General features: G+C 50.8%; 3 protein-coding genes across 18 annotated transcripts in view; 1 reads left to right on the top strand and 2 right to left on the bottom strand.

Moving 5' to 3' along the window:
- The window catches only part of Zfyve21 (zinc finger FYVE-type containing 21), a 16,399-nt gene extending 3,885 nt beyond the window's left edge, over positions 1-12,514 (bottom strand). For 2 of the 3 annotated variants that reach the window (XM_045155349.1, XM_004665633.2), the window contains exons 1-3: positions 12,337-12,514; positions 1,149-1,199; positions 316-484 (exon numbers count right to left, since the gene is read on the bottom strand). In XM_045155349.1, coding sequence (XP_045011284.1) covers positions 316-484; positions 1,149-1,199; positions 12,337-12,474 — 358 coding nt within the window. In that variant the 5' untranslated portion in view covers positions 12,475-12,514. The remainder of the gene's footprint in view (positions 1-315; positions 485-1,148; positions 1,200-12,336) is intronic. The other variant, XM_045155350.1, reaches the window with a different exon arrangement.
- On the top strand, positions 11,914-27,208 carry Xrcc3 (X-ray repair cross complementing 3). Of its 5 annotated transcripts, none has more exons than XM_045155345.1 (9): positions 12,937-13,034; positions 14,062-14,189; positions 14,627-14,776; positions 17,453-17,590; positions 18,463-18,675; positions 21,456-21,610; positions 24,800-25,012; positions 25,096-25,142; positions 25,233-27,208. In XM_045155345.1, exons 3-9 carry the CDS (start codon positions 14,692-14,694, stop codon positions 25,462-25,464), a joined length of 1,083 nt encoding a protein of 360 aa, XP_045011280.1. In that variant the 5' UTR covers positions 12,937-13,034; positions 14,062-14,189; positions 14,627-14,691; the 3' UTR covers positions 25,465-27,208. The 5 variants fall into 5 exon arrangements, with proteins under 5 accessions (XP_045011281.1, XP_045011280.1, XP_004665620.2 ...); XM_045155344.1 differs by lacking the exon at positions 12,937-13,034 and adding an exon at positions 13,052-13,380; XM_045155346.1 differs by lacking the exons at positions 12,937-13,034; positions 14,062-14,189 and adding an exon at positions 11,914-11,930.
- Klc1 (kinesin light chain 1) overlaps positions 23,274-27,208 on the bottom strand; it is a 65,785-nt gene continuing 61,850 nt past the window's right edge. For all 10 annotated transcript variants that reach the window (XM_045155329.1, XM_045155335.1, XM_045155331.1 and 7 more), the window contains 2 exons: positions 23,957-24,023; positions 23,274-23,632 (listed from right to left, as the gene is read on the bottom strand). In XM_045155329.1, coding sequence (XP_045011264.1) covers positions 23,630-23,632; positions 23,957-24,023 — 70 coding nt within the window. In that variant the 3' untranslated portion in view covers positions 23,274-23,629. The remainder of the gene's footprint in view (positions 23,633-23,956; positions 24,024-27,208) is intronic.

Genomic DNA, 27,208 nt, shown 5'->3' with positions numbered 1-27,208 from the left:
TCTGGAGGCAGACCGACCCTCAGAAATGTAGTTCAGAACCAGTGTTTGGATCTGCTGCATCTGTAATCTTAGGCCTCTTCTCGGATTGCCCTGGTCACAAAGACTACTAGTGGCAGCCTTCCACCTGAAGGTGCTGCTGGGCCAGGCTTGGCATCCATCTGATGTCAGTACCAGTGAAGTCAGACTGGCATTTCCATCATGAAGCACTGACTGGTTCCACAGCTGCTTCTAAACATGCAGAAGGAAGTGGGGGAGGAGGGTGAGATGCACCAGCTACAGCAGTTACAAAGAGACAGAGTTCCCTGCCAGGCTTACCACTTAGGAGCACCTTGAGCTGCTTGTCATAGAACTCGGCCTCCCGGTGGGACACCAGGGCACACTCGGCACATTGCCGCACTGGGTCCACAAAGCACATACGCCGAAGCGGCACCTTCTGGCTGCAGCACCGGTCACAGAAACACTTTCCACAGCGGCGACAGTGGTGCTGGTGAGGATGGAGGGTGAGCAGTGAGCAGGGCCGGTGTGGATGTTCCAGGCCTGCCCCTCTGACCAGCACTCCTGAGACCACCCCTAAATATGCCTCTCCACATAAACCCAATGAGGGCCTTGCTCACGCAGCAGGGCGCTGCCCCAGTTGGAAAAATTAGTTCAGAAGAGCTGCTTGGCAAATATTTTGAGATGGTAGGGCCTCATGCATGCTGGCAAGCACCCCACAGCCACACAACCAGCCTTCAACTCATGTAACTGTCAGATTCTGCTGCCCATCATGACCTGCCTCTATACCTCTGGAAGCAGAGTGCTCCCTGTGTGGGGATGGCTCTGAAGGGTCCCACAGGTATATGAGCTACACCATTAACCATCAATAGTACCCACCAAAATGAGTATCATTTGCATTCAAAATGATCCTAACAAACTGGGCATGGTGATGCAAGCCTTTAATCCCAGCACTTGGGAGGCAGAGGTAGGAGGATCACCATGAGTTCAAGGCCACCCTGAGACTACATAGAGTTCCAGGTCAGCCTGGGCTAGAGTGAGACCCACCCTCAAAAAAAAAAGATCCTGCAATATCCATGTCCTCAGAGGAACTGGCCTTTCCCCATAAAAAAGCTCACTGTCCCCCATGCCTCTGCCCCCCCACCTCCACTCACTTTTCTGGTGATGAAGTCAAACTTGGCATCACAGTGCATACATCTTGGACACTAGGAGAGAATGCAGCAAAGCATTAAAATCCAGGTGTTTTGTGGCTGATAGAGAAGCACTGAGAAAGGCTTCAGAGAAAACCAACCTGCCTATATCAGAAGCAGCCTGTACAGGGGCAGTTTCTGGTCCATCAAGACAGGCCAGCACACCTGAGCTCAGTGTCTAGTGCAGCCCATGGCTCCAAGTGAGGTCAGGGTGACTCCGAAGCCTGTGAACCCCCTCTGCTGGAGCCTGTCCTGAGGGCCTAGTAGCCAGGTGTGGTCTGACTTTCCTGCAGCTGACAACCACATCACGGTGCTTTGGGTCATTCTATCTCTGGATATCTTACCCTTGCTGCTTCCCTCGGGCCCTATCCAGAAAGTTCGGAGCCATGAAACGATCATAACATTCCACAGCAGGAACTACCCTGTACCACACACAGAAAGGATACATCAACCTGCTAGGAAATCTGCTAATGACACAAGGCTCAAACTGATAGAAGCCCAAAAATAGTTGAGACATAAGGTTGACTCTGTGAGTTTGAATCTCTGAGTATGTGTTCTGGTCAGGGCTTAGGAGAAAGGATTTGAAGAAGCTACAGCAGAGCATTGGTTGAGAGAGGTCCAATGTGGTTGGATGGCAGACCTGAAAAAGCCTGAAGATGCTTCCTCAAGCAGAAGTGATGAGGGGATGGTCTGGGACCCACAGGCCAGGACTCAGAAGATTTCAACACAAATCTAAGGACTGGGTGGTTGTGGCTGGCAGGGTCCACTTCACCAAAGTGGTCAGCAAACAAGACCAAGGCCATCCATTGAATATGGCTGACCCCACTCTCACTGAGCTTGCTTCCTCCTTCTGCCGTTCTTCATCCTGTGTGCTGAGTCTGAATCACAGTTCATTTTCTTCAAGGCAGAGCCTCAGCCTACATGTAAGTCCTGTCCAAAAGAGTAACTTCATAGTGATAGCCAGAGTAGAAAACAAGCATTCTCTCTTTCTAGGTGGCTCCAAAACACAGATATTCTAGGACTTCAATCCTGCAGCCACCTGCCAGGCACCACCAGGACCACCACAATTGTAAGAAAGGACATTCTTTTTATAACACTGTGAACAACCCATGAGAGCCACTGCTACCAACGAAAGAACAGAGGCAGTACAATGACTTGGTCCATACTGGCAAGGCTGCTGGACCCAAGCAGCAAAAGCCATCACGTCCTGCATGACTGAAAGAAAACATGCCACCTGGATGAATAGGACACAAGCCCAGGACCGAGTGCTAGTGGTGCCGAGGGGAGGCTTTGCCTGTCATGTGCAAGGACAGATACAGCAGAGAGTCAGAGCGGCAGCTAAGGAGGCATAGCTGAAGGGATCACAGCAGAGAAGTCACTCCCAGCCACCTCACTATATATGTGGCTGGTGTCCTGTGGCTGTCTGCCCAGGTTCCCCATGGGACTGAGGCCTGTCTAGTCCTGTGTAGTAGTCTCTAGCAGCCCTCTCTAAGAGCCATCATTAAAGAGGCTACATGCCTGCGATCATGCACACCATGGGCAGTCTGGGCTATTCAGACACCTCTGAGATTTCCTTAGGGCTGAAGAAACATGGGAATTGGTCAAAGCCCAGCTTCCCATATCTTCTCCCAGGCGAGAGTGCTGCCCAATGAGCCTCCTACTCATCTACATCCACCTCCGAGCCTACTGGAAACTGCCAATCCCAGATGTCTGCAGTACCTACATGAAACAGCAAATGGGATGTATTCAACACTTAGGCAGTTTTCCTGGCACAAAAGCCCAGGTGAACACAGGGCAGTCAGCTCCAAAAGCCCAGAACTCCCAGTCCAGGGGAAGGTTTTGCCCTAAACTGGTCTCTTACGTGTTGTGGAGGAAAGGAACTATGAATGCATTTACAGGTGGTCTGGAATAATACCACTAGTAAAGCCTTTCGTGGTAGAACGCACATGAGCCTCTGTGCATGCCAGAGAGGTGCATATGGACACACCAGCTCCTGAGGAACTGTAACTACTATAATCTTTTAGTTCATGGAAGACTTTTGCCATGAAAATGATGAGCCATGGCAGACTTTTCCTTAAGTACTGTGTACTGATGCTTCCAGCTCCAGGGCCACCCACAGCTCTGGAGGACAGACTTCCTCTGGCCTCTCTCTGTAAGGCCTAAACAAGAGAGTGCCAGTGAAGCTGGGGGCCACAGCCTCTTGGTGAAACAGGTGACAGACACATCCCACTGTGAGCAGAGCTTCTGGGACCCTTTGTCCATGTCAGGGCATCAGCCCTGGCAGCAGATGGTGACTTGAAAACAATGGAGGGTTAAAAAACAGTACATGGGGCTGGAGGGATGGCTTAGCAGCGAAAGTGCTTGCCTGCAAAGCCAAAGGACCTAGGTTGAATTCCCCAGGACCCATATAAGCCAGATACACAAGGTGGCACATGCACCTGGAATTCATTTGCAGTGGCTGGAGGCCCTGGCACACCCACTCACTCTTTCTCTCTCAAATAAAAATTAAAAAGAAAAGAAAACCAGTAAGTGAGGCTGGAAAGGTGGCTTACCGGTTAAGGTGCCTGTCTACAAAGCCAAAGGATTCAGGTTCAATTCACCAGGACCCATGTAAGCCAAATGCACAAGGTGGCACATGCATCTGGAGTTCATTTGCAGTGGCTGAAGGCCCTGGTGTGCCCATTCTCTCTCTCTGTGCCTCTCTCTCCCTCAAATAAAATAAACTTTAAAAAATTAAATTAAAAAAAAAAAAAAAAACAGTAAGTAACTAAACAGTGTGATCAAAAAGAGGCTTTCTGGCCGGGCGTGGTGGCACACACCTTTAATCCCAGCAGAGGTAAGAGGATTGCCGTGAGTTCAAGGCCACCCTGAGACTACACAGTGAATCAGTGAATTCCAGGTCAGCCTAGGCTACTTCAAGACCCTACCTTGAAAAAAACAAAACAAAAAAGAGGCTTCCTGGTGAGACAGAGGGCCTTTCTAAATTGGTGACTAAGGACTAGGCTGAATATTTATTTAGAACCATCCATGTTAGGTATGAAAGATTCCTTCAGAGAACTTAATTTCCCTTCCGGGAGGAAACAAAGTTCTCAGAGAGTCCAGAAATGGCTCAGAGCTCATAAAAGAGATGGGGCTGGCAAGAGCCATATTATGAATGAGGAGGACCTCTTTACCTTACCGACACTGACTGGCAGGGGCTGTGCAGCTTGATAAGACCTCTTGATCTATCTATCTCACCACCACTAACGGAGTTGTGCAGCCTGACAAGGCTCTGCATGCTCACCATCTGGGCAGGACAGCTATTCTACATGAATCCCTGGCTCCAATGGCAAGCACACTGAGCCAGTCACAGGCCTGACACAGCGTGGCTGCAGTGCTGCCTGGATAGGCTTGGCTTTCTTCTATGGCAACAGGGCCAAGTCAGGAACATGAGACTGCCATAGCTGCTAGCCACCTTCTGCAGCACAGGCCAAGGGTCTGGACGGACCAGGGAATACACAGAGTAGCACCTCATCTTCAGTGTCTGTAGTGGCTGTCACCTGACACCTTCACTCTGGTCAGCCAGCATCTCAACTCATCCCGTCCCTGAACACATTGCCTTTCCTGCTGTATACTCCTCCTCTGGGAACCTGGCCTCTTCTGAGCACTAGCCAAAAGGCCCAGAAAATGCCAGCGTGGGAAGTGGCTCAGGACACTGGGCCACCATCACCTAAGAGCCTGTGGCTCCTCAGAGGCAGCAGCTTCCCTCAGGAAGGTGAAGCACTGCCAGTAGTGTTCTCAGCACCAGGCTGGTGAGTGTATGCTCCACAAAACTCATGCAAATGCGTAGGCTGCTTTGAGAAAATTCCTATTAGATGCTGAGGGCCCACTTGCTCAGTTGGCCCAAGATAGAGGCAGGTGGTGCTAGGGACTCTGGTACCTCTGGAAGGTGGTCTGACACCTATGGCTCACATGTCCCTTTACTGTGGAACAGCAGGGGCCTTTGAAGGCAAGTACCTTAACCACTGAACATTTCTCCAGCCCTGGAAAGGGCCTTTAAGAGCAACCTGTCCAGCAAGGAACTGCCTGAATTGCCTTTAGCCCTCAAACTCTTGTCAGTTTTGGAGTGCTCCATATGTCCATGCCACTTGTTCTTCGACTCACTTGTCAGTTGCAGAATCCACTAGAATATACTAGAAGAAGCTACACAGTGGTTACAAGTAGTGAGAGTGAATCAACATACTACAATGTCAGTGTGACAGGAGCTGCTGCCATCTCTAGGTGGCCACCCTCACCTCAGTCATGATGCAGCAAGCAACCATGATGGCAGAAGTGGACTGGCTTGAGGTGTATGGGCATGGCCAGGAGAGAACAGCTCTGCATGATACAGTGGACACATTCAGGCCAACTAAGACCAACTTCTAAGCCCAAGACTAGAATGTGTTCCTACTCTCTATAGATCATAAGTGACCAGGAAGTGCTCTGTGACTAAATAATCCACGAGCTAGGTGGCTTTGGTGCACATCTGCAATCTTAGGCTTACCACAGGCCAGCCTGGGCTACAAAGTGACATCCTGCCTTAAGAAACCAAAACTGGGGCTGAGAAGATGGCTCAGTTGACAAAGTGCTTGCTGTGCAAGCATGAGGACCTGAGTTCAGATCCCCAGCACCCACATAAAATGCAGGGCATGATGGTGCATGCTTGAAATCCCAGTGTTGGGGGGGGGGGCAGAGGCAGATCCATAGGGCTTCCTAACTAACTACCCTCAGTGAACTGGTGAGAGATCCCGTCTCAGAGAACAAGGTGGAGAGCAGCAGAGGAAGACACCTGATGGCAGCCTCTGGCCTCCCTCCACCCACATGCAAGCATACATGCACCCACACATCTGAACACTGCTATCCCCATCACTGTATACACACATCTACATAGTACACCCATCTGCAAGCTAAACACACACATCTTCACCACATACGCACATTTGAACACCACACATCTATGCTACACACACATCTGATACACCCACGCACATCCACACTACACACACATCTGAAGACTACACACATGCACATCCACACTACACACATACATCTGAACACACATGTACACTACACACACATCTGAATGCCACACACACAAACACATGCCCAAAAGGAAAAAAAAAAAAACAAACAAAGAGCTTATTCAGAAAATGGAGATTTTTTAACACAATAACTTTTCTGTTGATTTTATTAATGTAAAGAATTTTTTCAAATTATCAGCACAGCAATTTGGCAAGACAAGAGAGTAGGAAAGTAAGCAGCAAAACTACTGTGAGGAGCCTGCAGAGGAAAGAGCACCAGAGAAGGCTGCCAGCTCTTCCCTAGGCTGGGTCTTGCAGCCTCTGCCGTGGGTGACACAGCTATTTCAGGACATCAAGAAACCTGCTGTGACTCATCCATCTTACCAAGTGGAGGAAGAGGGGTCCACAGCAGGGCTCACCCCCAGGAGAAGTAAGGCCACCAAGAACCCTGAGAGACAACCAGCCAGCAGCTTAGTGAGGGCCACTGGGCGTGACAATGGCATAGGAATAGAGGGAGACCAGAAGTTAAAAAAAAGACTTGCTGGGAGTGGTGGCAGAGGTAGGCAGATAGCTGTGAGTTTAAAGCCACCCTGACATGACAGAGTGAATTCCAGGACAGCCTAGGCCAAAAAAAGATCCAACCATGAAAAAGCAAAACAAAACAACAACAACAAAGATTTATGAAGGGAGAAGGGCTGGAGGTACCCCAGCTTTATTGAGGTCCATTAAGGGAAGTTCCTCCTGGTCAAAGAAAAGAATCTGAGTTCCACCTCTGGCCCTGGTGGAGACCTGATATTCTAAGACATACAAAACAAACAAAAACAGATTACAAAGACATACTGCTGTCCCCTCCCTTAAAGAGTTAATCCAACTGGGCCAGTCAATCACCTGGCCAGGAGAAAAGGAGATGGGAGGTAAAATGACCTCCTTACTGAGATAATGCATTTAAACCTTCCATGTAGCTGCTTGCAGATCTTCACTACTAAGCCTTTCTGGGTTATAACTCAAAAAGTGTAACTTTTCCTCCCCCCCCCCTTTTTTTTTGGTTTTTGTTTTTCAAGGTAGGGTTTCACTCTAGTCCAAGCCGACCTGTAACTGGGTAGTCTCAGGGTGGCCTCGAACTTATGGTGATCCTCCTACCTCTGCCTCCAGAATGCTGGGATTAAAGGCGTGCACCACCACACCAGCCTGGCCCTTCCCCCTTTCTATCTCTTTATTAGATACCAGCCACAATCCTAATCGTTTGCTTCTTACAGTTTTCTCAACAAGTCTCCTTTGCTTTATTCACTGTCCTCTGTGTGCCCAATTTTTCAATGTCACAAGATAAAGACTCAACAGTAAGAAAATGTACAACAGGGCTAGGGAGACAGATGGCTTAGCGGTTAAGGCGTGTTTGCCTGCAAAGCCAAAGGACCCAGGTTCAATTCCCCAGAATCCCCGTAGCCAGATGAACAAGGAGGCACACACGTCTGCAGTGGTTGGAGGCCCTGGTGTGCCCATTCTTTCTCTGTCAAATAAATAAATAATAATATTTTTAAAAATCACTAGGGAATTGACCAAGACATTGGGGATTAATTGGAAATTACATTGCACCTATCACCCCCAAAGTTCAGAACAGGTAGAAAGGATGAACCAGACCTTAAAGGAGACTTTAACTAAATTAACACTAGAGACCTGCAAATGATGGGCGAGGCGAGACTCCTTCCCTTTGCCCTGTTAAGTGCCAGGCATATCCCTTATGTAAAAACACTCCATTTAAAATTATGTATGGAACCCCTCCCCCCATCTGCTCCAAGAGTCTTGAACAGATAACTGACTTTACCTATGAAAGGCTTCTTTCTATCCAAGTCTTACAAAGAGTCCAGGAGTCCACTTTTTCAGACACACCCTGTTTGCCCCCATCTCTTTCAGCTTAGCTAGAAAGTTTGGATACATGGATACACCATATTGGGACTTTGGAAGGGCCCCCACCGGGTCATCCTAACTACTCCAACAGCCATGAAAGTGGAGGGTACAAAATAAAGAGGATTAGACTTACTTTTCATGAAACAAGAGGGGGCCTATGTATGGACTAGGTAAAACTTGTTACTTTTATGCCAATCAGTCAGGAACAATCTGAAATACACTGGCTTTAGTGGGAGAAAATCTCAAAGAAAAAGAACTTTAGACAGGCCACTAGTAATTGGTTTCAGTCTATGTTTAGTTGGTCTCCATGGCTAACTTCCCTTTTCTCTTCTGTTGCTGGTCCCCTAATACTACTGCTCTTAGGCCTTACCATAGGACCCTGCATTATTAATGCTCTAAGTAGATATATAGAGAATAGAATAAAGTCTGTTAAACTCATGGTATTGTGGACACAATACACCCCCTTAGATGAAAACACCCTAGATCCTGTTCTTCACAGTCAGGGATTTGACTTAGTGTTGTCATATCAGAGGGGGAAATGGAAAATGGAATGTGAAAGGAATGGAATGATCCCTCAGTGAAATGTACCATGACCTCCCTGTATCTCTTTGTTTCTAAGTATCTTTGAGATTACATAGCATAGGATGTTTCTTGCCCCAATTCCACCTATGTGACCTATGTAACCTTGTGACTTCTTATAATAGCTACCCTTGTTTAACAGTATGTAATTTTGTGGTTTAATGCCTGATCCTTTTTTTACTATAAACAACATGTGGTTAATTCCAATAAATGCTGAACAGTTCAAGGCTGTATCCTGAGAAACTGAACTCTGGGATGCAGACCTAATGCACCAGCTTTCTTCTTTTTCTTTCTTTTTACCCAATTAAAGAAAAAAATGGGGGCTAGGGGAAATGGCTTAGCGGTTTCAGCATTTGCCTGCAAAAGATCCAGGTTCGATTCCCCAGGACCCACGTAAGCCAGATGTACAAGCGGGCACATGTGTCTGGAGTTCATATGCAGTGGCTACAGGCCCTGGCGTGCCCATTCTCTCCTTTCTGTCTCTTTCTCTTTCATAAATAAAATATATTTTTTAAATGTACAACAGCCGGGTGAGGTGGCTCAAGAGGCAGAGATAGGAGGAACACTGTGAAATCAAGGCCACCCTGAGATTACATAGTAAATTCCAGGTCAGCCTGGGCTACAGTGAGACCCTACCTCAAAAAAAAAAAAAAAAAAAGAAGAACAACACGGATTTAGGACACATGCCTACCTCCCCTTGAGGATGGATAGACAGACCCTGCCCAGTACTGTCCACCAGGATTACAGTTAATGTCTTAATTCTTCAAAGATCAATCACATTAGTGGGGCCTGGTAGCAAAGGCCTGTAATTGCAGCTACTGAGGAGCTGAAGCAGGAGGATCACATGTTGCCTGCCTGGGCTACAGAGTGGACTCAAGGCCATCCTGGACAACTCACCAAGAACCTACCTCAGGAACTACAACAGACTATGGGATACAGCTTAGTGGCAGAGCACCTGCCTATCACACAGGCCCTGGCAATCTGTAATACTGCAAGAAGTAATTCTAAAAAACTTACATATGGCTGGGTGTGGTGACACACGCCTTTAATCCTAGCACTCAGGAGGCAGAGGTAGGAAGATTGCCCTGAGTTCAAGGCCACCCTGAGACTACATAATGAATTCCAGGTCAGCTTGGACTAAACAAACAAAAACACCTGTGTCTCAAAACACCCTTGTTTGTTTTTTTTTTTTTTTTTTTGGTTGTTCAAGAGGCTGGCCTTGGACTCACAGCAAACCTCCTACCTCAGCCTCCCTCCCGAGTGCTAGGATTAAAGAAAGGCACTACCATTCCTGATTTCAAAGTACCATTAGTGAAAGAATTGTTTCTCAAGGGCAAAAGCACAATTCCTGCTACTACAAATGAGTCTAAGTGAAAGACTCTTCATTAAAGCCAGTTCAAAGGAAATGCACAGCACGCACACTGGCCTTGAGAGCTGGAGGAATGGATTTGGCAGACGTGAAGCTAGCTTCTCTGGCAGGGGTGGTGGTGAAAGGGGGTGGGGATGAGAGAGGAGAGGTAAACTTCATCTGCAGCCCAGGGACTACAACCAAGTACACTGCTACCAAGTTAGCTGTTGAACAGCTCAAAGACAAGGAAGGAGGAGAAGCTGTAATCACAGCCTGGAAGAGTACCAGGAAATCTTGCTTTAAGTCACTAACTTCATAAAAGCTCTCAGAGCCCCAGGCCTCACCTAAGGCTACTGTAACAAGATGAACTTTACCCTATGATCCTATAAAACAACAGTGAAATCCCCCAGCCCTGCCTATCCTGCCAGGAGTCACCCTTCCCCTCAAGACCAACTAAGATCATAGGCATCCCCCACCAACCCCCACCACCCAGTTCAACACAGGCCAGGTTTGGCAGGCGCTCTAAATCCCCATTCTTTACCCCATAAAGCACTGGCTGAATTAGGTCCTCAGGGACAAGTAGAGCAAAGGCCCGATTCCTGCCTGGACTGCAGAGCAGCTTCTCTCCTTCCCAGGCTCTGGGCCACCCAAATGGCTCCATCTCACCTACTGTTGAAGCCTACCACCTGCCATGGCCCATACCATCTCATTGTGGTGCTCTGGTCACTGCAAAGAAAATCCTGACCAGTGAGACACCACAGAGCTCACGGCCCTCCTCATGTGGTCATCCAGTCTGATAACCCTCCCTCCCCTGGTAGTGACATGGAGCGATTCTGACATGTGATACTTTACTAGGATGCACTGTAAATAGCCAGTTTTACTTGTCAAAGTTTTCGTTTTGTGTCAAGATTTCACTGGCTCCTTGGGAGCAACCAGAGAAAATGGTGAGAAAGCTAGTCTAGACCTACTCATCTAGAGCTACTGAGAGGAATACTTTCCCACAACCCCCAGATTGCCCTGCTCCCCTGAGACAGCTTCCCCAACCACCAGCCTCAACCTGCCCTACATTGAACCTATTTCTACATGTGCTCTATTGGCCTTTCCTACAACCTGTCAGTTTCTAGGTGAGTTAAATCTTTAATGTGATGACTTCTGTCCATATGTTACCTTTTCTTTAAACAAAGAGGAAGGAGGGATGCTCAGTGGAGTGCTTCCCTACCATGTACAAAGCCATGATCCCCAGTGCCACAAAAACTACGTATGGTGGTAGCACTCGGGCCAGCCTAGGCTATAAGAAAGCCTGTCTGAAAAACAAAACATCTTTTCCCCTCAGGATAGGGTAGGGATCTATGTGGAGACAAGGCCCATGTAGCCCAGGCTGGTCTCAAACTCTTACCTTCCATCCATTCTCACTCTTCTGAGGGCTAGGAATAGAGATGTGCACCACCATGCTGGACCCCCCACGCTATCCATTCCTAAACTCACAGTTCGGGGTTACTAAGAACATCTCGGTGTTGGGACTGGAAAGATGGCCCCGCGGGTGAAGTGCTTGCCACAAAAGCAAGCATACGGACCTGAGTATGATCTCCAGCACCACATAAAAGCTGGGCATGGGGGTGCATGGCTGTAATCCTAGCACCCACATACGCACGCCAAAGGGGGGGGGGCACTCAGTATTGTGCTCAATTACCTTTACAGCACTAGGCAGAGGGTGAGCTCAAAAAGCAATACCAAAGGTACAGTCCCGTGTCCACTAAACCCCAGGCAGAGAAAAAGTGCCCGAAGGTCCAGGATACAGCTCAGGACTGGCCCAGACACTTTTCCTCCGGGGACTGAGAGCTGATAAGCACCTTCTCTTCTCGGAGCTGAAAAGAGGTGAGGCACAGTAGGGGCGGCAGCTTGTGGGTGACGGGTGGGCGCTCTGCGAGGAGCTGCAGGCCCACCTGCCAGCCGTAGAGCTCCCCAGAGAGGCGCAGCGCAGCGCAGCTGCTCAGAATTCAGAATTCGTGACGGGGATTAGAACTTAAGGAATTTACGAAAGTCATCAGTACTTGGATGCCTCTTGGCCATAATTAACTGACTGCACAACTCCGGAGAGGCAAACTCCCGGGCCTCAGCCCGACCGACCGTCCCGAGAGCCGCGAGCTCCCGCGGAGGAGCGCCTCACAGGTGCGCGTCGGCCGCAGGGCGGAGGGGAAGAGTGGTGGCCGGAACCAAACTCGGGCCGGTAGGACCTGGGGGCAGAGGCTCGGGAGCCCCCGGGGACGGGGACGGGACGCACCTCCTTGTCCGGGACCCACTGCGGTTCCTCCAGGCCAAACGGGCTTCCGAAGGCGCGGTGCTCCGGCACCATGCGCAGGCCGCTGGGAGAGCGCACCAGCTTCTTGGCGTCGCAAGGCGCCGCCACCCCCGAGGACATGTCGCCACTTCAGCCCCTCACGCCGCGGAGGGTCTGTACTCCGCCCTAAGCCTGGGGGCACCGCCCCGCCCCGCCCATACGCCGCTGACAGCGCCGGAGCCCAATTGTCAGCCACGCACGGAACACGGGCCAATCGGAGCACCGCCCCCGCCCATAGGAGCTTTCTGACCAATCAACGCGAGGGCCCGCCCTCCTAGCTCACCAATCGAAGCGACGACTGGTGGACGTGCTCCGCCCCTCTCTGGGGAGATCGCGACTTTGGATTGGTCGATGAATAGGCCACGTCGCAGCCGCTTGCCCGAGCAGTGTCCGCTCATTGGGAGAGAAGGCCGAAAGGGTGGGCCCCGGAGACCAGAGCGGGACGCGCGCGCGGGGTGAGAGCCGCCGCCCGCGGGACCTGAGCGGAGCGGAGAGGCCGGTGCAGTGCGACCTGCAGCCCGGCGTCCTGCCGAGCGGCCGAGGTGGACCTGCGGGCCTGTGGCGGGAAGAGAAGGCGGCCGGAGGGGCAGCGGCCGTGCCAAGCTGCGCGGCTCTGGAGAAGCGCGCCCTCGCGCGGGCCGGTGAGAGAGAACTGGGCTTCCGGGGGCGCGGGTGTGTTGGGGCCTTCAGCCTGGGCCGCCCTGAGCTCCCCGCGAAGCCCCGGCTCCTCACGCCTTCAGCCTCTCGGTACAGCTTTGCGGGGTTGAGGCGACATGATTCCCTTTAACAGACGCCGAGCGCAGGACCTAGGATGCCAGCCACTGTGCCACCTGTCGCTATTGAGCCTTACCTGTGACTTTTTCTTGGTAGCCCAGGCTAGCCTTGAACTAGCTGTATTGCCAAGGATTCCTTGAATTTATGAGCTTCCTGCTTTGTGAGGAATCCTTATCACACGGTCTCTACCTCCCAGGTGCTGGGATTACAACAGTGAGTCACCCAACCTGGGGCTTCATGTTAGGCACACACTCCAACAACTGAGCAACGTCCCTAGCTCCTGCCCTTGGGGGAGGCAGGAAGACAGGGAGCCAAGTGGGGCTGTTCATGGAATTGGGGTCATGGTACCCTTGGTGGCTTAGGAAGCCCATAGGCTGTGGGCTTCATGAGCTTTGTGTCAGGAAACATGCCTTCAAGCCCCGGCTTCCTTCCTGTCCTGCAGCTGCCTTATGGGTTGCTGTGACCAGCATGGTGTGCCCCAACCCGTTCTCAGCTTTGGCTTTGCTAGTGCTGCTGTTGCCGGTTCATGTCTCCCTGCAGCCTGGGAGGGTGTGAAATGCAAGGCCCGATTCTCGGAGCTTGCACAGGACTCAGTGCACCCAGAGCACTGCAGGGAGCCTTCACTTTCGCAGCTGCCAGCTTCACTCAGCTGAGTTATTCCCAGATCACTAGGCCCCATGCATAACACTGGGCCCGATTTCAACACGCCTGTGACAACTGCTTTCAGCACTTCTTGGCATTGCCATTTGGAACGCTGCAGAGGACAGTTATGTGTTGCTGGACAGGGCTTGTGTGAACCAGGGCGGGAGGGGCACCCAATGCTTGATAAAGTGAGGCTCTAGCCCCACTTGGCAGCCCTTCCCCTTCATTGTTCTCTGCAAATTTTCCTAGCAGCTTGTAAACTCCCTAGTTCCAGCGTCGCCATGAAGACACACTTGAGGGATATTAAACTGGAGACTGCTGGGGGCGCTTCAGCTGAGGGAGCCCCTTGCAGACTTGGTACTGCACGTAGCTTGAGAGAGGTGAGTGGTACAGAGAGCATCAGCTTCCTCTCCAGGCTCAGTCTCCAGTACCATTGCCTTCAGAACGCCGGGGGCAGCGTCAGTGTTCAGAGTGAGCCCAGGTTTCTGAACCAGTCAGTCCTTCCTCCCCACTCCCCAGAGGCAGGCTCTCACTCTAGCCCAGACTGACCTGCTACTCACAACACAGTGGTCCTCCTGCCTCTGCCTGCTGAGTGTTGGGATTCAAGGTGTGCACCACCACACCCAGCTCACTTAATCATTCTTAGAGTAAGTGGACAGACAGAAACATAATATTATAGGCTTAGACACAGAATATTTCCAGAATGGTGGTGATTCTTTTCTGCCCTCAGAGACCTTGCTGTGGTGGTGCTCAGAGTACAGTCACAGGATTGCATGACCAGGCAGGTCACTTTTGTTATGTTCACTCACTTCCACAGCTGGTCTGAGTTGACAACAAACAGGTTGGAATTTGTGACCATCGCTCTGTCCATCCCTCAGAAGTATGCGTCCTGGTGGTGAAGCCATTAAGAGCATGGATCTGGATCAGCTGGACTTGAATCCTAGAATTATGGCTGCAGTTAAGAAAGGTGTAGTTACATTTCAGTTTTGTAGACCAGTACTTGTGAAGTGGATGTCTGTACATGTACACTTCTGGTTTTAAACAAACAAACAAAAAAAAACGTGCATGCAAACATAGGAGTTTATGGGAACATTTTACTCAGACCACCACATTCTACCCGTGGCACCCATAATAAACTCAGCCATCCTTGATGTAAAATGCAACACATTCAGTGCAACTTTCAAAGTTGCCATTGTTTTCAGGGCTGGAGAGATGGCTTAGCAGTTAAGGCAGTTGCCTGCAAAGCCAAAAGATCTTGGTTCAGTTCCCCAGGACCCACGTAAGCCAGATACACAAGGGGGCACATGGCATCTGGAGTTTGTTTGCAGTGGCTGGAGGCCCTGGTGCACCCATTCTCTTACCCTCTCTGCCTCTTTCTCAATCTCAAATAAATAAATAAATTTTAAAAATAAAATTTAAATCCATAGTTTTTATCAATCCCAACACTGTTCAAACATCCCTATAGTACAAGGTCTCTTAACTCTTAAAAGATCTGAAACAAACAGAGCACATCAAATCCTGTAGCTTCAAGTCCAACATCTGTAACCAGTGATGAAGTTCTGGGATTCCAGTTTTGTCCTAGCTGAGTTGCTGATAGCCTGGAGAACAGTCCACTCCAAGCCAGCAGCTCTTCTTGGCAGCCATCCCACAGTCCTGGCATCTGGAGTCTCCACTGCAACCCACAGTTCATCCTCATGGCTCCACTGGACCTCCACTCAGGCATTCCAACAAGTCTGCCTCAAACTATTCAGTGGCCATTTCCAAAAGCCTGCATTACAAATCTAATGAACTCCTCTTTTGTGCATTTGTTAGACTCCCATAGTACCAGTTGGCTTTCACATTTGTTAATCCAGGAGGGAATAAAGCTGACTTTGAAAAGCAGGAAAATTCCTTCAGCATTCAGACCCCCTAATTTCAAGAGTCAGCATTTTTCCTGCGGTCCCAGTACAGAACAGCTGGTCCAATCTCAGCTGCACAGGCATGTTCTTAAGCCTGAAACTTATTTTTTTGTTAGTGTTGTTTCAAGGTAGAGTCTCACTCTAGCCCAGACTGACCTGGAATTCACTCTGTATTCTCAGGGTGGCCTTGAACTCATGGTGATCCTCCTACCTCTGCCTCCCAAGTGCTGGCATTAACAGTATACACCACCATGCTCTGCTGAAACTTTCTTTTAAAAAAAATTGTATTTTTATGTGAGAGAGAGAGATTATGCTCATGTCAGGGCCTCTAGCCACTGCAGTAGAGCTCTAGGCATGTGTGCCATCTTGTGTGCATGGCTCATCTTGTGCATCTGGCTTACGCGGGTTGTGGGAATTTGAACCCGAGTCTTTAGGCTTTGCAGGTGAGCACCTTAACCGCTAAACCATATCTCCAGCCCAACCTGGAAACATTTCTTTCTGTGCCACATCCTTCTGCCCACACCAGTCCATGTCTTCTAAACTCTACCCTGCTCACAGGAAGAATGCAGCAAGTCTTTCACACAAACTGCTTCTAGGCCAGTCCAGGCAAAGCTCGCTCTTCCCCTCATAGGTCAAAGCCCACAGTTCTGCATTTGGGTCTTTCAACTCTAACCAGCATAGTCCATCAAACAGCTTACAGTACTGCCTTGCCTTCGTCTCTTAGACCAAGGTTTCAAACCCTTCCACATTCCCACAAATCAGTTCCAAAAGCCACATTGGTTTCTAGCAGTAATGACCCCACTCTAGTACCAGTTTTCTGTTGTTCCCTTCTCATTGCTGGGACAAAGCAGCTGATGGGAGGAAAGTCTTGAGGGGAAGCTTCATGATGGCAGGGAAAGATTGATTAGAGCAGAGGCTGGATATCAGCTCCTTGCCAGCATCATGGGGACAACTGCAACAGGAGAGATCCAAACCAGCAAAGGTGAGTTGGCTATAACACCCCTAAGCCCAACCCCAACAACACACTGGCAAGGCTTCATGTCCCAAATTGTAATCAGCTGGGAACCAGTTACTCAAAACACATGAGTTGCTGGGCATGGTGGCGCACGTCTTTAATCCCAGCACTCAGGAGGCAGACCCAGGAGGATCAACGTGAGTTTGAGGCCACCCTGAGACTACAGAGTGAATTCCAAGTCAGCTTGGGCTAGAGTGAAACCCTACCTCAAAAACCCTGAAAAGGGCTGGAGTGATGGCTTAGTGGTTAAGGCATTTGCCTGCAAAGCTAAAGGACACAGGTTTGATTCCCCAGGACCCACATTAACCAGATGTACAAGGGGTCGTATATATCTGGAGTTCCTTTGCAGTGGCTGGAGGTCCTGGCGTGCCCATTCCCACACTCTCCTCTTTGTCAAATATTAAAAAAAAAAAAAAAGTTTACCACACTACCTCTTTCTTGGGAGACTTCCAAAAGGTGGGTGATGGTCATATCCTCCTCTCAGCACCTGGGACTGACCTCATCTTTGGCTTCTGCTGTTGTTGATGTGAGAACCCAAGGCACAGGTCACAAGGATGCAGGGCAGAAGCAGCTGGTGCCTCCAGCAGGCCCTTCATTTCTCTTGCCATCCACTTGTCACACTAGCCAAGATTTAGTCACTGCCTCTGATGTCCTTGGACCTGGAAGCACAGCTCTGTGGCCACCCTCTGCTCTTGCCACCTGCCTGACTACCGTTGTTCACTAATTGCAGGCGGACTGAGATCAGTCAAGGAGGTTCTGTGTTGCTCGGGCCCAGACTTGGAGAGACTCACTGGCCTGTCCAGTCCTGACGTGCGACACTTGCTGAAAGCAGCCTCCCTTCACCTCCAGGGCAGCCATGTCCTCACAGGTGAGCGGGATATTCGTGCTGGCTGGCACCAGGCACTGGCTGGGTGGTTATCTTGCTCCTTGGGCTCCACGCTCCACATAGGGAATGACCTCTGGCAGCTAACCTGAGCCCAGGGGTTCTGGCTGTTGATACCTTGGGGATTATGGTCAGTGTCCCATGAAATGACATATTGGGGGAAATGGGTGAAGGGCATCAGGGCCTTTTCTTGGATCAGAGAAGGGACAAGGCTGTGGTGTCACCCTTCTGCAGGCATTACACCCAGAGAGATGTTGAGACAGCAGAGGGGCCTAATGGGACCCCAGTGGCACGTGCAGAAAACATGGGCATCATTAGGACTGGTTCCTGTTAACAGGGACATCTGGTTACCAGCTCCCAGTGCACCCCGCCAGGCAGTGTCCCTCCGTTGCAGATGGCCCACTGGACACAAGGCTAGCATGCCTTGTATAGTCATCCTGGAGCCACAGGCCACCTGCTAATCACTATACTGCACCTGGGCTGGGCAGCTCCTCTCACACTTTCCACAGCACTCAGGTGCCTGGGTGGCATTGGCTGAGTGCCACCCTGAGACTCCCCCAGGGACAAGTGTCCAAGAGGCAGGTACCAAGTAGCTTGTCCCACCCACACAGAGCAGTATCTGTCAGCAATGACCAGCAGAGGCATGAACTGCTGGGACAAGACCCCCTGTGGGGGTGGCTTTGAGAGGTCTTGTCGCTGCAGGCATGCCTTCCATGTGGGAGCTGGTTTTCTGTATCTGCTACATCCAGCTGTTTGGCCAGGGCACTGGTCCTCCAGACCTGCTGTATCCTGGGGGTCCAGCCAGCACTGAAGAGCCCCAGGCAGGAAGCATGGCCTGACCCCACGCTGCCCCGCAGCTCTGCGCCTGTTCCAGGAGAGTGAGCACTTCCCCGGGCAGCACAGGCGCCTGAGCCTGGGCTGCCCCGTCCTGGACCGGATCCTGGGTGGTGGCCTGCCTCTGGAGGGTATCACTGAATTGGCTGGTTGCAGCTCAGCAGGGAAGACCCAACTGGCACTACAGCTCTGCCTGACTGTGCAGCTCCCACGACAGTACGGAGGCCTGGAGACTGGTGAGTGGCTGCCCCTTCTTGAGAGATGGGGAAAGCAGTGCCCAGCCAAGGAGCACGGGGGGGGGGGGGGATGTGCCTATTCTTGGGCTACTTTTCACTCAGGTAGACTAGCAGCTACCTAGTGGATGTTTCCTTCCTGTGATTCCCGACTTCCTCCTTCTAGAAGAAGGGGGGGGGGGGGTGGAGAGATGGCTCAGTAGTTAAGGTACTTGCATGCAACTGAGGACCCAGGTTTGATTCCCCAGTACCCACATAAAGCCAGATGCACAAGGTTATACATGCATCTGGAGTTTGTTGGCAGTGGCTAGAGTCCCTGGTGTGCCCATTCTTTCTTTCTCAAATACTTTTAAGAAATGAATGGGGGGGGGAAATGAGACTAGATTTACACTGTAGGAAGGAGGCAGTAGGGGTTGCCACACAGCTGTGAGTGCCTTGCACCTACGTCACCTGCAGCACACTTAGCCCACAGAACCAGAAAGGTAGGGCTTCCTGAGGCTCAGTGCCCATGATGTGTTCGAGCAGGTTTGGCGATACCATTAAGTGACTTCTGAGCTTGACCTTGTTCTGCTGGCCCCCATCCCAGCACCACTTTATGTTAGCTTCCATCCCAAAAGCAAGGAGTGAAGGCTCTGACTCCCGCATCCTCATCAGTGCCACTCCCGATGGGGGTGAGGCAGCCTCTCCTTGGGGCTTCAGCTTGCATTTCTGTGTTACTGTCACTTCTGTGTTACTGGCCTCTGATGTATCTTTCTGGGAGACAGGTCTGTTGGGTCCTGTGCTTTTATTTATTTTGTTTTTTGTTTTGTTTTTTGAGGTAGGGTCTCACTCTAACCCAGGCTGACCTGGAATTCACTATGTAGTCTCAGGGTGGCATCAAATTCACGGCTGATCCTCCTACTTCTGCCTACCAAGTGCTGGGATTAAAGGCGTATGCCACCACGCCTGGCTTAGATCCTGTGCCACTTTAAAATTTTTTTTTACTTCTCACCTGGGTGTGGCATGTGCCTATAATCCCAGCACTGGGAAGAACCACTGCAAGTTCAAAGCCAGCTGGGGCTACACAGAGTTCCAGGCTATCTGGGCATCACATTAATATCTTGTCTCAACCCTTACCAGAATCATTATATAACCTGGAGCTGGAGAAAGGGCTTCGTTGTTAAAGGCACTTGCCTGAAGCACTTGCTTGCACAGCCCGTTGGCCTGGGTTAGACTCCCCAAGACCCATGTAAAGCCAGATACCAAAGTGGTGCATGTGTCTGGAGTTCATTCTCAGCAGAAAAAGTGCCCATTCTCTATATGTTGCTCCTTTCATAAATTGTTTTGTAGTATTTCATATTACAAGGTATGTTTCTTTCGTTACTTGTGATTTGGTGTCATGTGCAAACCGCTGCTTAAGCCAAGATCAGCAAGATTACTTGTGAAGTTTCTTTTTTGTTTGTTTTTTCAAAGTAGGGTCTCTCTCTGGTCCAGGCTGACCTGGAATTCACTATGCAGTCTCAGGGTGGCCTCTAACTCATGGAGATCCTCCTACCTCTGCCTCCCAAATGCTGAGATTAAAGGCATGTACCACCACGCTCAGCTGTTTTTTTTCTTTTTTTTTTTTTTGGTTTTTCGAGGTAGGGTCTCACTCTAGCCCAGGCTGATCTGGAATTCACTATGGAGTCTCAGGGTGGCCTTGAACTCACAGCGATCCTCCTACCTCTGCCTCCCAAGTGTTGGGATTAAAGGCGTGCGCCACCACGCCCGGCTGTTTTTTTTTTAATATGTATTTATTTACAAGCAGAGAGAGAGAGAAGAAAGAATGGGCATAGCACATGCGCCACTTTGAGCATCTGGCTTTACATGGGTACTGGGGAATGGAGCCCGGGTTGTTAGGCTTTGTAAGCAAGTGCCTTAACCACTGGACCATCTCTGCAGCCCAGTTGTGAATTTTCCTAGAGCTCCCCTTTGGTTCATTTTGACTCATTTTCAGTCGTGTTTATGCATATCTGCAAAGACAAATCTTTTCCTTTGAATCATCCTAGCATCTTTGTTAGAAATCCATTGCTCAAAAGCATAGGGTTTCCTGCAGAAAGCCCAGCTTTCTGCACCCTCTGGTTTAGGTTCTGGGCCTTCACAGCACATTGCCCAGGGGCTGTTCAAGCCCTCGGTGTCCCGGTTGCTCATAACTGTTTCTAGTTACTACAAAAGTGCTGGCATCACCAAGTATCCCTAGATTATGGGCCCTGAAGAGTAGAACAGAGGGGACTGGAGCAGTGGCTCAGCAGTTAATGTGCCCACCTGCAAAACCCAACCAGGTACAGCCAGACGTACAAAGTGGAGCATGCATCTGGAGTTTGCAGCATGCCCATTCATCTGTCTTTTATCTCTCTCTCTGCTTGCAAATAAATAAATTTTTTTGAAAAAGAGAGTGGAACAGAGGAAACTTTTGTTCATGAGAGTATGTGACAGTTATTCTGCATGTGAGTGACATTTCTGGCAGTCCCTTGGCTCTGGTTATCTACTTCCTGCCCTGCCAATCTCACCCAACAGGACACGAGAGCAGAAGCGAGCAATGGGGCAGCCCACCCAGGTCATTCTGGCCTAGGACAGAGGATGTGTCAGACTGGAGACCCAGCCTCTATCTGAGGAACCAGTAAAGTGGCCACAGATGGGATGACATTAGCCTCAGCCTGCTGCACTCCTGCAGCCATAGGTGAAGGGCCTGTGAGGGATCAAGGAGTGGTGCCCAGGAGCCTGTCTCTGGCCTTCCACGTACGTGGGGCTCTCTGGCTTCCTAGGGGCTGTCTGTATCTGCACAGAAGGCGTCTTCCCCAGCACCCGGCTGCAGCAGCTCATCGCTCGGCACCAGCAGCTTCGGTCAGATGTGCCAAGAGAAGTGGTCCAGAAGGTCAGGTTCAGCAACCAGATCTTCATCGAGCATGTGGCTGATGTGGTGAGTAGATGTTTCTGTTCACAACTGGACCAGTGACTCAGCCAAGGCTGTTGCCAGTGCAAGACCCAGGTAGTGAGCCTGCTGGGTCCCCTGAGCTGAGTCTCATCACTGCAGGATTCAGGACAACCACTTCGACAAGGGGCTAGAGACCAGCCTCCACACGGAGGACGAAGTACCCACTGTGACACATGGCAAGGGCAGGGCGGGTTCTTTCTAAAGACTTAGCAGGAAGCTGAGCTGCCTGTGGGCTAAGCACACTTCCCAGGACACCTCAGTATGTGGGAATTTCAGTCGGTAACAAGTCAAATGATGTTATGTCTGCCCCATACTCTGTCCAACACTCAATAGGTCATAATCTAAATGTAACTGGCCCTATGTTAACTGTCAACGTACTTTGGAGAAAAGTGGGGAAGAGTGCCCCAGGCATTTAGTGAGAATATTCTCTGGGCTCCTTACCTTCTGCTCCTGCCCCCTCACATGGCTGCTGGCCTCTAGTTACCAGGGCCCAAAGAATAACCACTTACCTATCTGAGGAGCCTGTGGAATGTGCCTTCTGCCTCTGAGGGAAGTCTTCCCACGTGGGAGACTAGGGCTCCCATGCCTGCCAGAAACCAACCTGGACAAGCACTTCAGACCTCTCTCCCTGCCCGGGACCTGGTGCTGTCCTGATGCCAGAGAGGCAGGCAGGAGAGGCTTACCAGGTCCAGTGGTATTAACAGCAGGAAGCAAGGTCATACCCTGGACAGTCTGTCAATTTAGAGAGGTCTTTGTACCAAACAGGGATGAGTGACAAGTGCAGACGAATCAGGAGAGAAGAGCAGGTGGGATAAAAGCTGTAACCTACATACAGATATGACATAGTGGCTTGGGTATAAGGAGCACCTCTGTCCACAACCACCCAGGAGTTACTGGTTGGGCACAGCCACTTTTTAAAAACATTTGTGTGTATGTGTATTGGTGTGGATACTCGGCACATATGTAGAGTCAGAGGACAGCTCACAGGTTTCTGTCCTCTACCTTCTTGGAGACAGTTTCTTGCTTCTGCAAATAAACTGCTAGACTCCAAGGGAACATGAAATTACCTGGTCCTCAAGCTTCAGGTTCTCCTGGCTCCACCTTTCATTGGCACAGAGAATTGAGATCGCAGATGCATGTATGTGCCACTTTGCATCTGGTCTTTATGTGGTACTACGGAATAACCCCAGCCAGCAGGCTTTGGAAGCAAGTGCCTAAAACTACTATGCTGGGCACAGTGGTGGCTGCCTTGAATCGCAGCACGCAGAAGGCAGAGGTAGGTGAATTGTCTGAGACTAGAGAGTGAGGTCCAGGAGGTCAGCCTGGACTAGAGTGAAACCCTACCTTGAAAAGCAAAATGAAACTTAAAAAAAAAAAAAAAAAAAACTTCTGGGCTGGAGAGATGGCTTAGTGATTAAGGCGTTTGCCTGTAAAGCCAAAGGACCCCAGTTTGATTCCCCAGGACCCATGCAAGCCAGGTGCACAAGGAGGCGCATGCATCTGGAGTTCATTTGCAGTGGCTAGAGGCCCTGGCTCACCCATTCTCTCTCAATTAATTAATTAATTAAAAAAAAAAACACTCTGAATCTTTTCCCTAGCCCCTAGAACCCACTTTTTAAATTTTTGAAAAAACTCATTCAAGAAAAAGGAAGGCATATAAACTTTTAATCTTGAAAAAATGTACAGTAAAATACATCACCACACACAACACAGCAAATTAACATGAGAAGTGCCAGAGGGACCCAGATGTTTCCTCCTGAGAAGGTGACAGGCCACACCTGAGCGCTGTATTTTCAGGGCTGGCCAGGTCACCAGCTGGATGAGCAGTGCTCTCCAGGCCCTTCCTGGTGGTGGTGGTGTTAGTATGTGCTCCACAGCATGTGCTCAGGGAACCAAGTTGCACCGCAGGCTCCTAGCTGAGGGCCTGCCCAGCCTGTCCTGGCCATCCCAGGACCAGCTCCGGAGCCACACTCAACAGCAGCATCCTGATGTTCTAGGCTTGGGTCACTGCAAAAGAAGGCTGCAGGTCAGGCCAGGTCAAGCCAGGCTGCCATTTGGCAGCAGCTCTGGGGAGGCCTCCCTCTCCTGCCCCAGGAGCCACTTAGAGATGGAGTTGGCTCAGTGCCTCTTTCCTTGGGACTCAAGGCATGGGGCCCTGTATCTTTGATTTTAGGAAACAGAGCTTCCCCTGTCCTACACAGGCAGAGCCCTGGGAGTCATGCCTGTTCCCCCTTGCACACATATGGCCATGAGGCCCCAACCTGCAACTTGTGTGCTCAGCCATCACCTCCTGCCCCCAGGTGCCCAGGCTGGGGAGGAGTGGAGACTCACGTTGGTGCTAGCGTCTTCTAGGCTGCTGCTGTCGTTTTCCACACAAAGAGGCTCTGCTGGGGATGCCCTGGAGAGAAGTACAGACTGAATTTCACTCAGGGCTAGACACCAGACTCTCAGCAGCTCTTCAGAGGTGTAAACATGACAGCTGGTGTTGGATGAGCGTTCTGACTAGATAAGACTGCCTGAAGACCCTGAACTTAGGGGTGGTTTAGAGGGCCTGGCAGCACCTCAGACCTGCTCCCCTCTGTGGACCCATGGCTACCAGAAAGGCCCCTGCCTGCTCCATAGCCCCTTTGCCTCACACACTGCACCCTCACCTGAGTCTCTGCAGTCAGGCCGCTTACCACATCAAGGCTCACTTGACCCCAGTACCAAGCAGGCTGTGGCACATTCCACCCTGGTCTGGGGCAGCAGGGGGCTTGGGGTCAGGGTTATCCCCACCCCGTCATACCAAGGATGATATATGCTGTGTGCTGAACACCCTAAGACTCCTGCCCCATCCCACCAGCAGAAATAAGCTGGCCCCTGCTCATCCACACAACAGCCTGAAGGACACTCAGACTGGGGGAGCAGAGCTGCTCCAGGCTTGCCTGAACTACAGCTGGGTGGGGTACGCCAGACCACCCAGAATTCAGGAGATGAAGGCTGAGCACACAGAAAGGGTGTCTATTGGGGACTTACGAAGAGAGTACCGAGTCAGGCTGAAAGGTCTGGGTATGGTGTCTGCACCCCAAGTAGCCAGGATGCATTGTCAAAAAGCTGCAAGGCAAGGTTGTGACATCTAGAAGGGGTCTGGGGGCCACTGGTTAGTGGAAACTATATGTCCCCTGGCTCCTGCAGGATGCTTTGCTGGAGTGTGTGAGTAAGAAGGTCCCCATTCTGCTGTCGAAGGGCATGGCCCGACTGGTGGTGGTGGACTCCGTGGCAGCCCCATTCCGCTGTGAGTTTGATGGCCAGGCCTCAGCCCTTCGGGCCCAGCGCCTGCAGACGCTGGGGGCTGCGCTGCGGCGGCTGAGTAGTACTTTCCAGAGCCCTGTGCTGTGCATCAACCAGGTGGGTGAGGCCGCCGGTGGTTTGCCCTGTGAGCCTGGGGACAGCGAGGCTGAGCTGCAGCTGATCCCACTTGGCTCTTCCAGGTCACAGAAACTGTAAAGGAGCAGGAATCTGCACCTGGATCACTGGGGTACGTGTAGGCTTCCCAATGTTCTGGGCACAAATGGCAGGGTGGGGGGTGGGGTCAGAGGCAGCAATAACCATTTTGTCTGCCTCTCAGGGCCTGGGACGAGCACCTGTCTCCAGCCCTTGGCATCACCTGGGCCAACCAGCTTCTGATGAGGGTGATGGTCAGCAGGGTCCGTGAAGAGGACGCCACCCTGGGCTTGCCTAATGGCCCAGCTCGGACTCTGCGGGTACTCTTCGCCCCCCATTTGCCCCCATCCTCTTGCTGCTACACAGTCAATGAGGAAGGTGTTCGAGGGATGCCAGGGACTATCCTGCTAATGTGATGGCACCTATAACAGCCTGGCCAGGTCCCAAGAACGTCCTGACAAAACTTTCCTCACCAACACCTGCTGACACCTCTCCTCGCCATGGGTCTCACCCACCCTGCCTTTTGGCCCTACACTGGCCCTTGCACCAGCAGAACCTGGCAGTGATGTGTCTCTGGTCACTCCCTGGGAGCCGCAGAAGCACAGGCAGCCCTCCTGGTGGTTGCCCTCCCCTGCTGCTCAGGCCACTGTGAGGCATCTCTTTGGCCCCAAATATATACTCTGACCCAAAACAACCTCATTTTGGAGCAAGATGGAAGAGACATGTCAAATTGACCTCAGGCTTTAGACTCCAAGAGTCAGAGAAGGAAGTGGGCTGGCCTTGACCTAGTTGCCTTGGCCAGCCCCAGGGCACATGCAGCTTCAAGCAAGTAATGACAAGGACACAAGAAAAAGGATTCTCAGTGCATCCTCACCAAGTGTGGCCCCATGGTGAGTATTCAACAGCATAACTGTCCCTATTAAGGCAGGAAACAGGCAGACATCTGTTCAAGGTGGAGTGGCTAGCATGAGCCTGGAGCCTGTACTATACCTCCCCCCGCCCCAACCTTCAAAGCCACCTGTGGCCCCAAAAGGTTAGCCCTGGCACAAAGATGGAAAGAGCTGTTCAGGATTGGTTTTTATAAAACATCTTTTCTGCAAAACTAGAGGGACTTTATAACAGGAAATAAAATATTTTATTTTTGTAACAGTTCTAAATCCCAAGGTGTGTTGACAATTAGAAAAGACAGCTCCAAAATAGGCACACTTAGAAGAGGCCCCACATGCCCCCATCAGACTGAGGGGTGTGCTTAGGGGCCACCCCATCATGTATCCTCTAAGCGCCCATCCTTCCTGGCAGGCCCAAGACTGCAGGGCCTCCTCTGCCAGCAGCTCACCGAAGAAATGCCCAAGTAGTATTTCCTCACCACCCTTTTCCTTGTTTTTCAAGGGGCTCACTGTAGCCCAGGCTGGCCTCGAACTTACAGCAATCCTCCTACCTCTGCCTCTCAGTACTGAGATTAAAGGCATGCACCACCACATCTGGCTTCTCATCACCTTTTAAAATGCTAAAAACCATGCAAACTCTTGCCCGGTGCTGGAAGCTGCTTAGGAAGTCAGTCTGGACTACAAACGAGGCTGTGCTCAGCGGGCAGGGCCCACCTGCCTGCCTTCCAGGGCTCAGCTCTGGTTAATACAGACTGCTCACAATCAAGTGCAGACAGGCATGGAGCAGACATCAAGCTCACGTGCTTCCAAAGAAGGGTCCATGAGGTCACGACTGCAGAGAATCGGAACTGAAAACATGCACCCTGGTGATCATTAATTCCTGTCAACATTAACTTTCTAATGACCTGATGGTCACAGCAGCTCTCTGACCAATGTCCAGAAAATGGATCCCAACCCCTCCGCTGTACACCCACTCAGCAGGAAGCATCTGCTGGGCATGTGTTCACCACCCATCTGTTTTCCTGATGTCTACCACTGGCAGAGAGCCATGTGCATCGACTGGCACTGGTAGGAAACTTAACTTAGGTTTGATATGAACTATGAAGAAACAGGTGTGACTCTCACTTGTGGTCACAGTGCCACAAAGAAAAGATTGAGGGCTGGAGAGATGGCTTAGCGGTTAAGCGCTTGCCTGTGAAGCCTAAGGACCCCAGTTCGAGGCTCGGTTCCCCAGGTCCCACGTTAGCCAGATGCACAAGGGGGTGCACGCATC

This window comes from Jaculus jaculus, chromosome 7 (genome assembly GCF_020740685.1).
Source record: "Jaculus jaculus isolate mJacJac1 chromosome 7, mJacJac1.mat.Y.cur, whole genome shotgun sequence".
NCBI classification, from domain to species: domain Eukaryota; kingdom Metazoa; phylum Chordata; class Mammalia; order Rodentia; family Dipodidae; genus Jaculus; species Jaculus jaculus.
This window is presented reverse-complemented; position numbering and strand designations above follow the sequence as displayed.

What these genes read in the sequence shown, in the direction of transcription:
- Xrcc3 (XM_045155346.1), top strand. Translation starts at nt 14,692, where the DNA reads ATGCGTCCTGGTGGTGAAGCCATTAAGAGCATGGATCTGGATCAGCTG. An exon ending in GTACGGAGGCCTGGAGACTG is followed by an intron (nt 18,676 to 21,455) that starts GTGAGTGGCTGC and finishes CTGGCTTCCTAG; the next exon opens with GGGCTGTCTGTATCTGCACA. An exon ending in TCTGCACCTGGATCACTGGG is followed by an intron (nt 25,143 to 25,232) that starts GTACGTGTAGGC and finishes TCTGCCTCTCAG; the next exon opens with GGCCTGGGACGAGCACCTGT.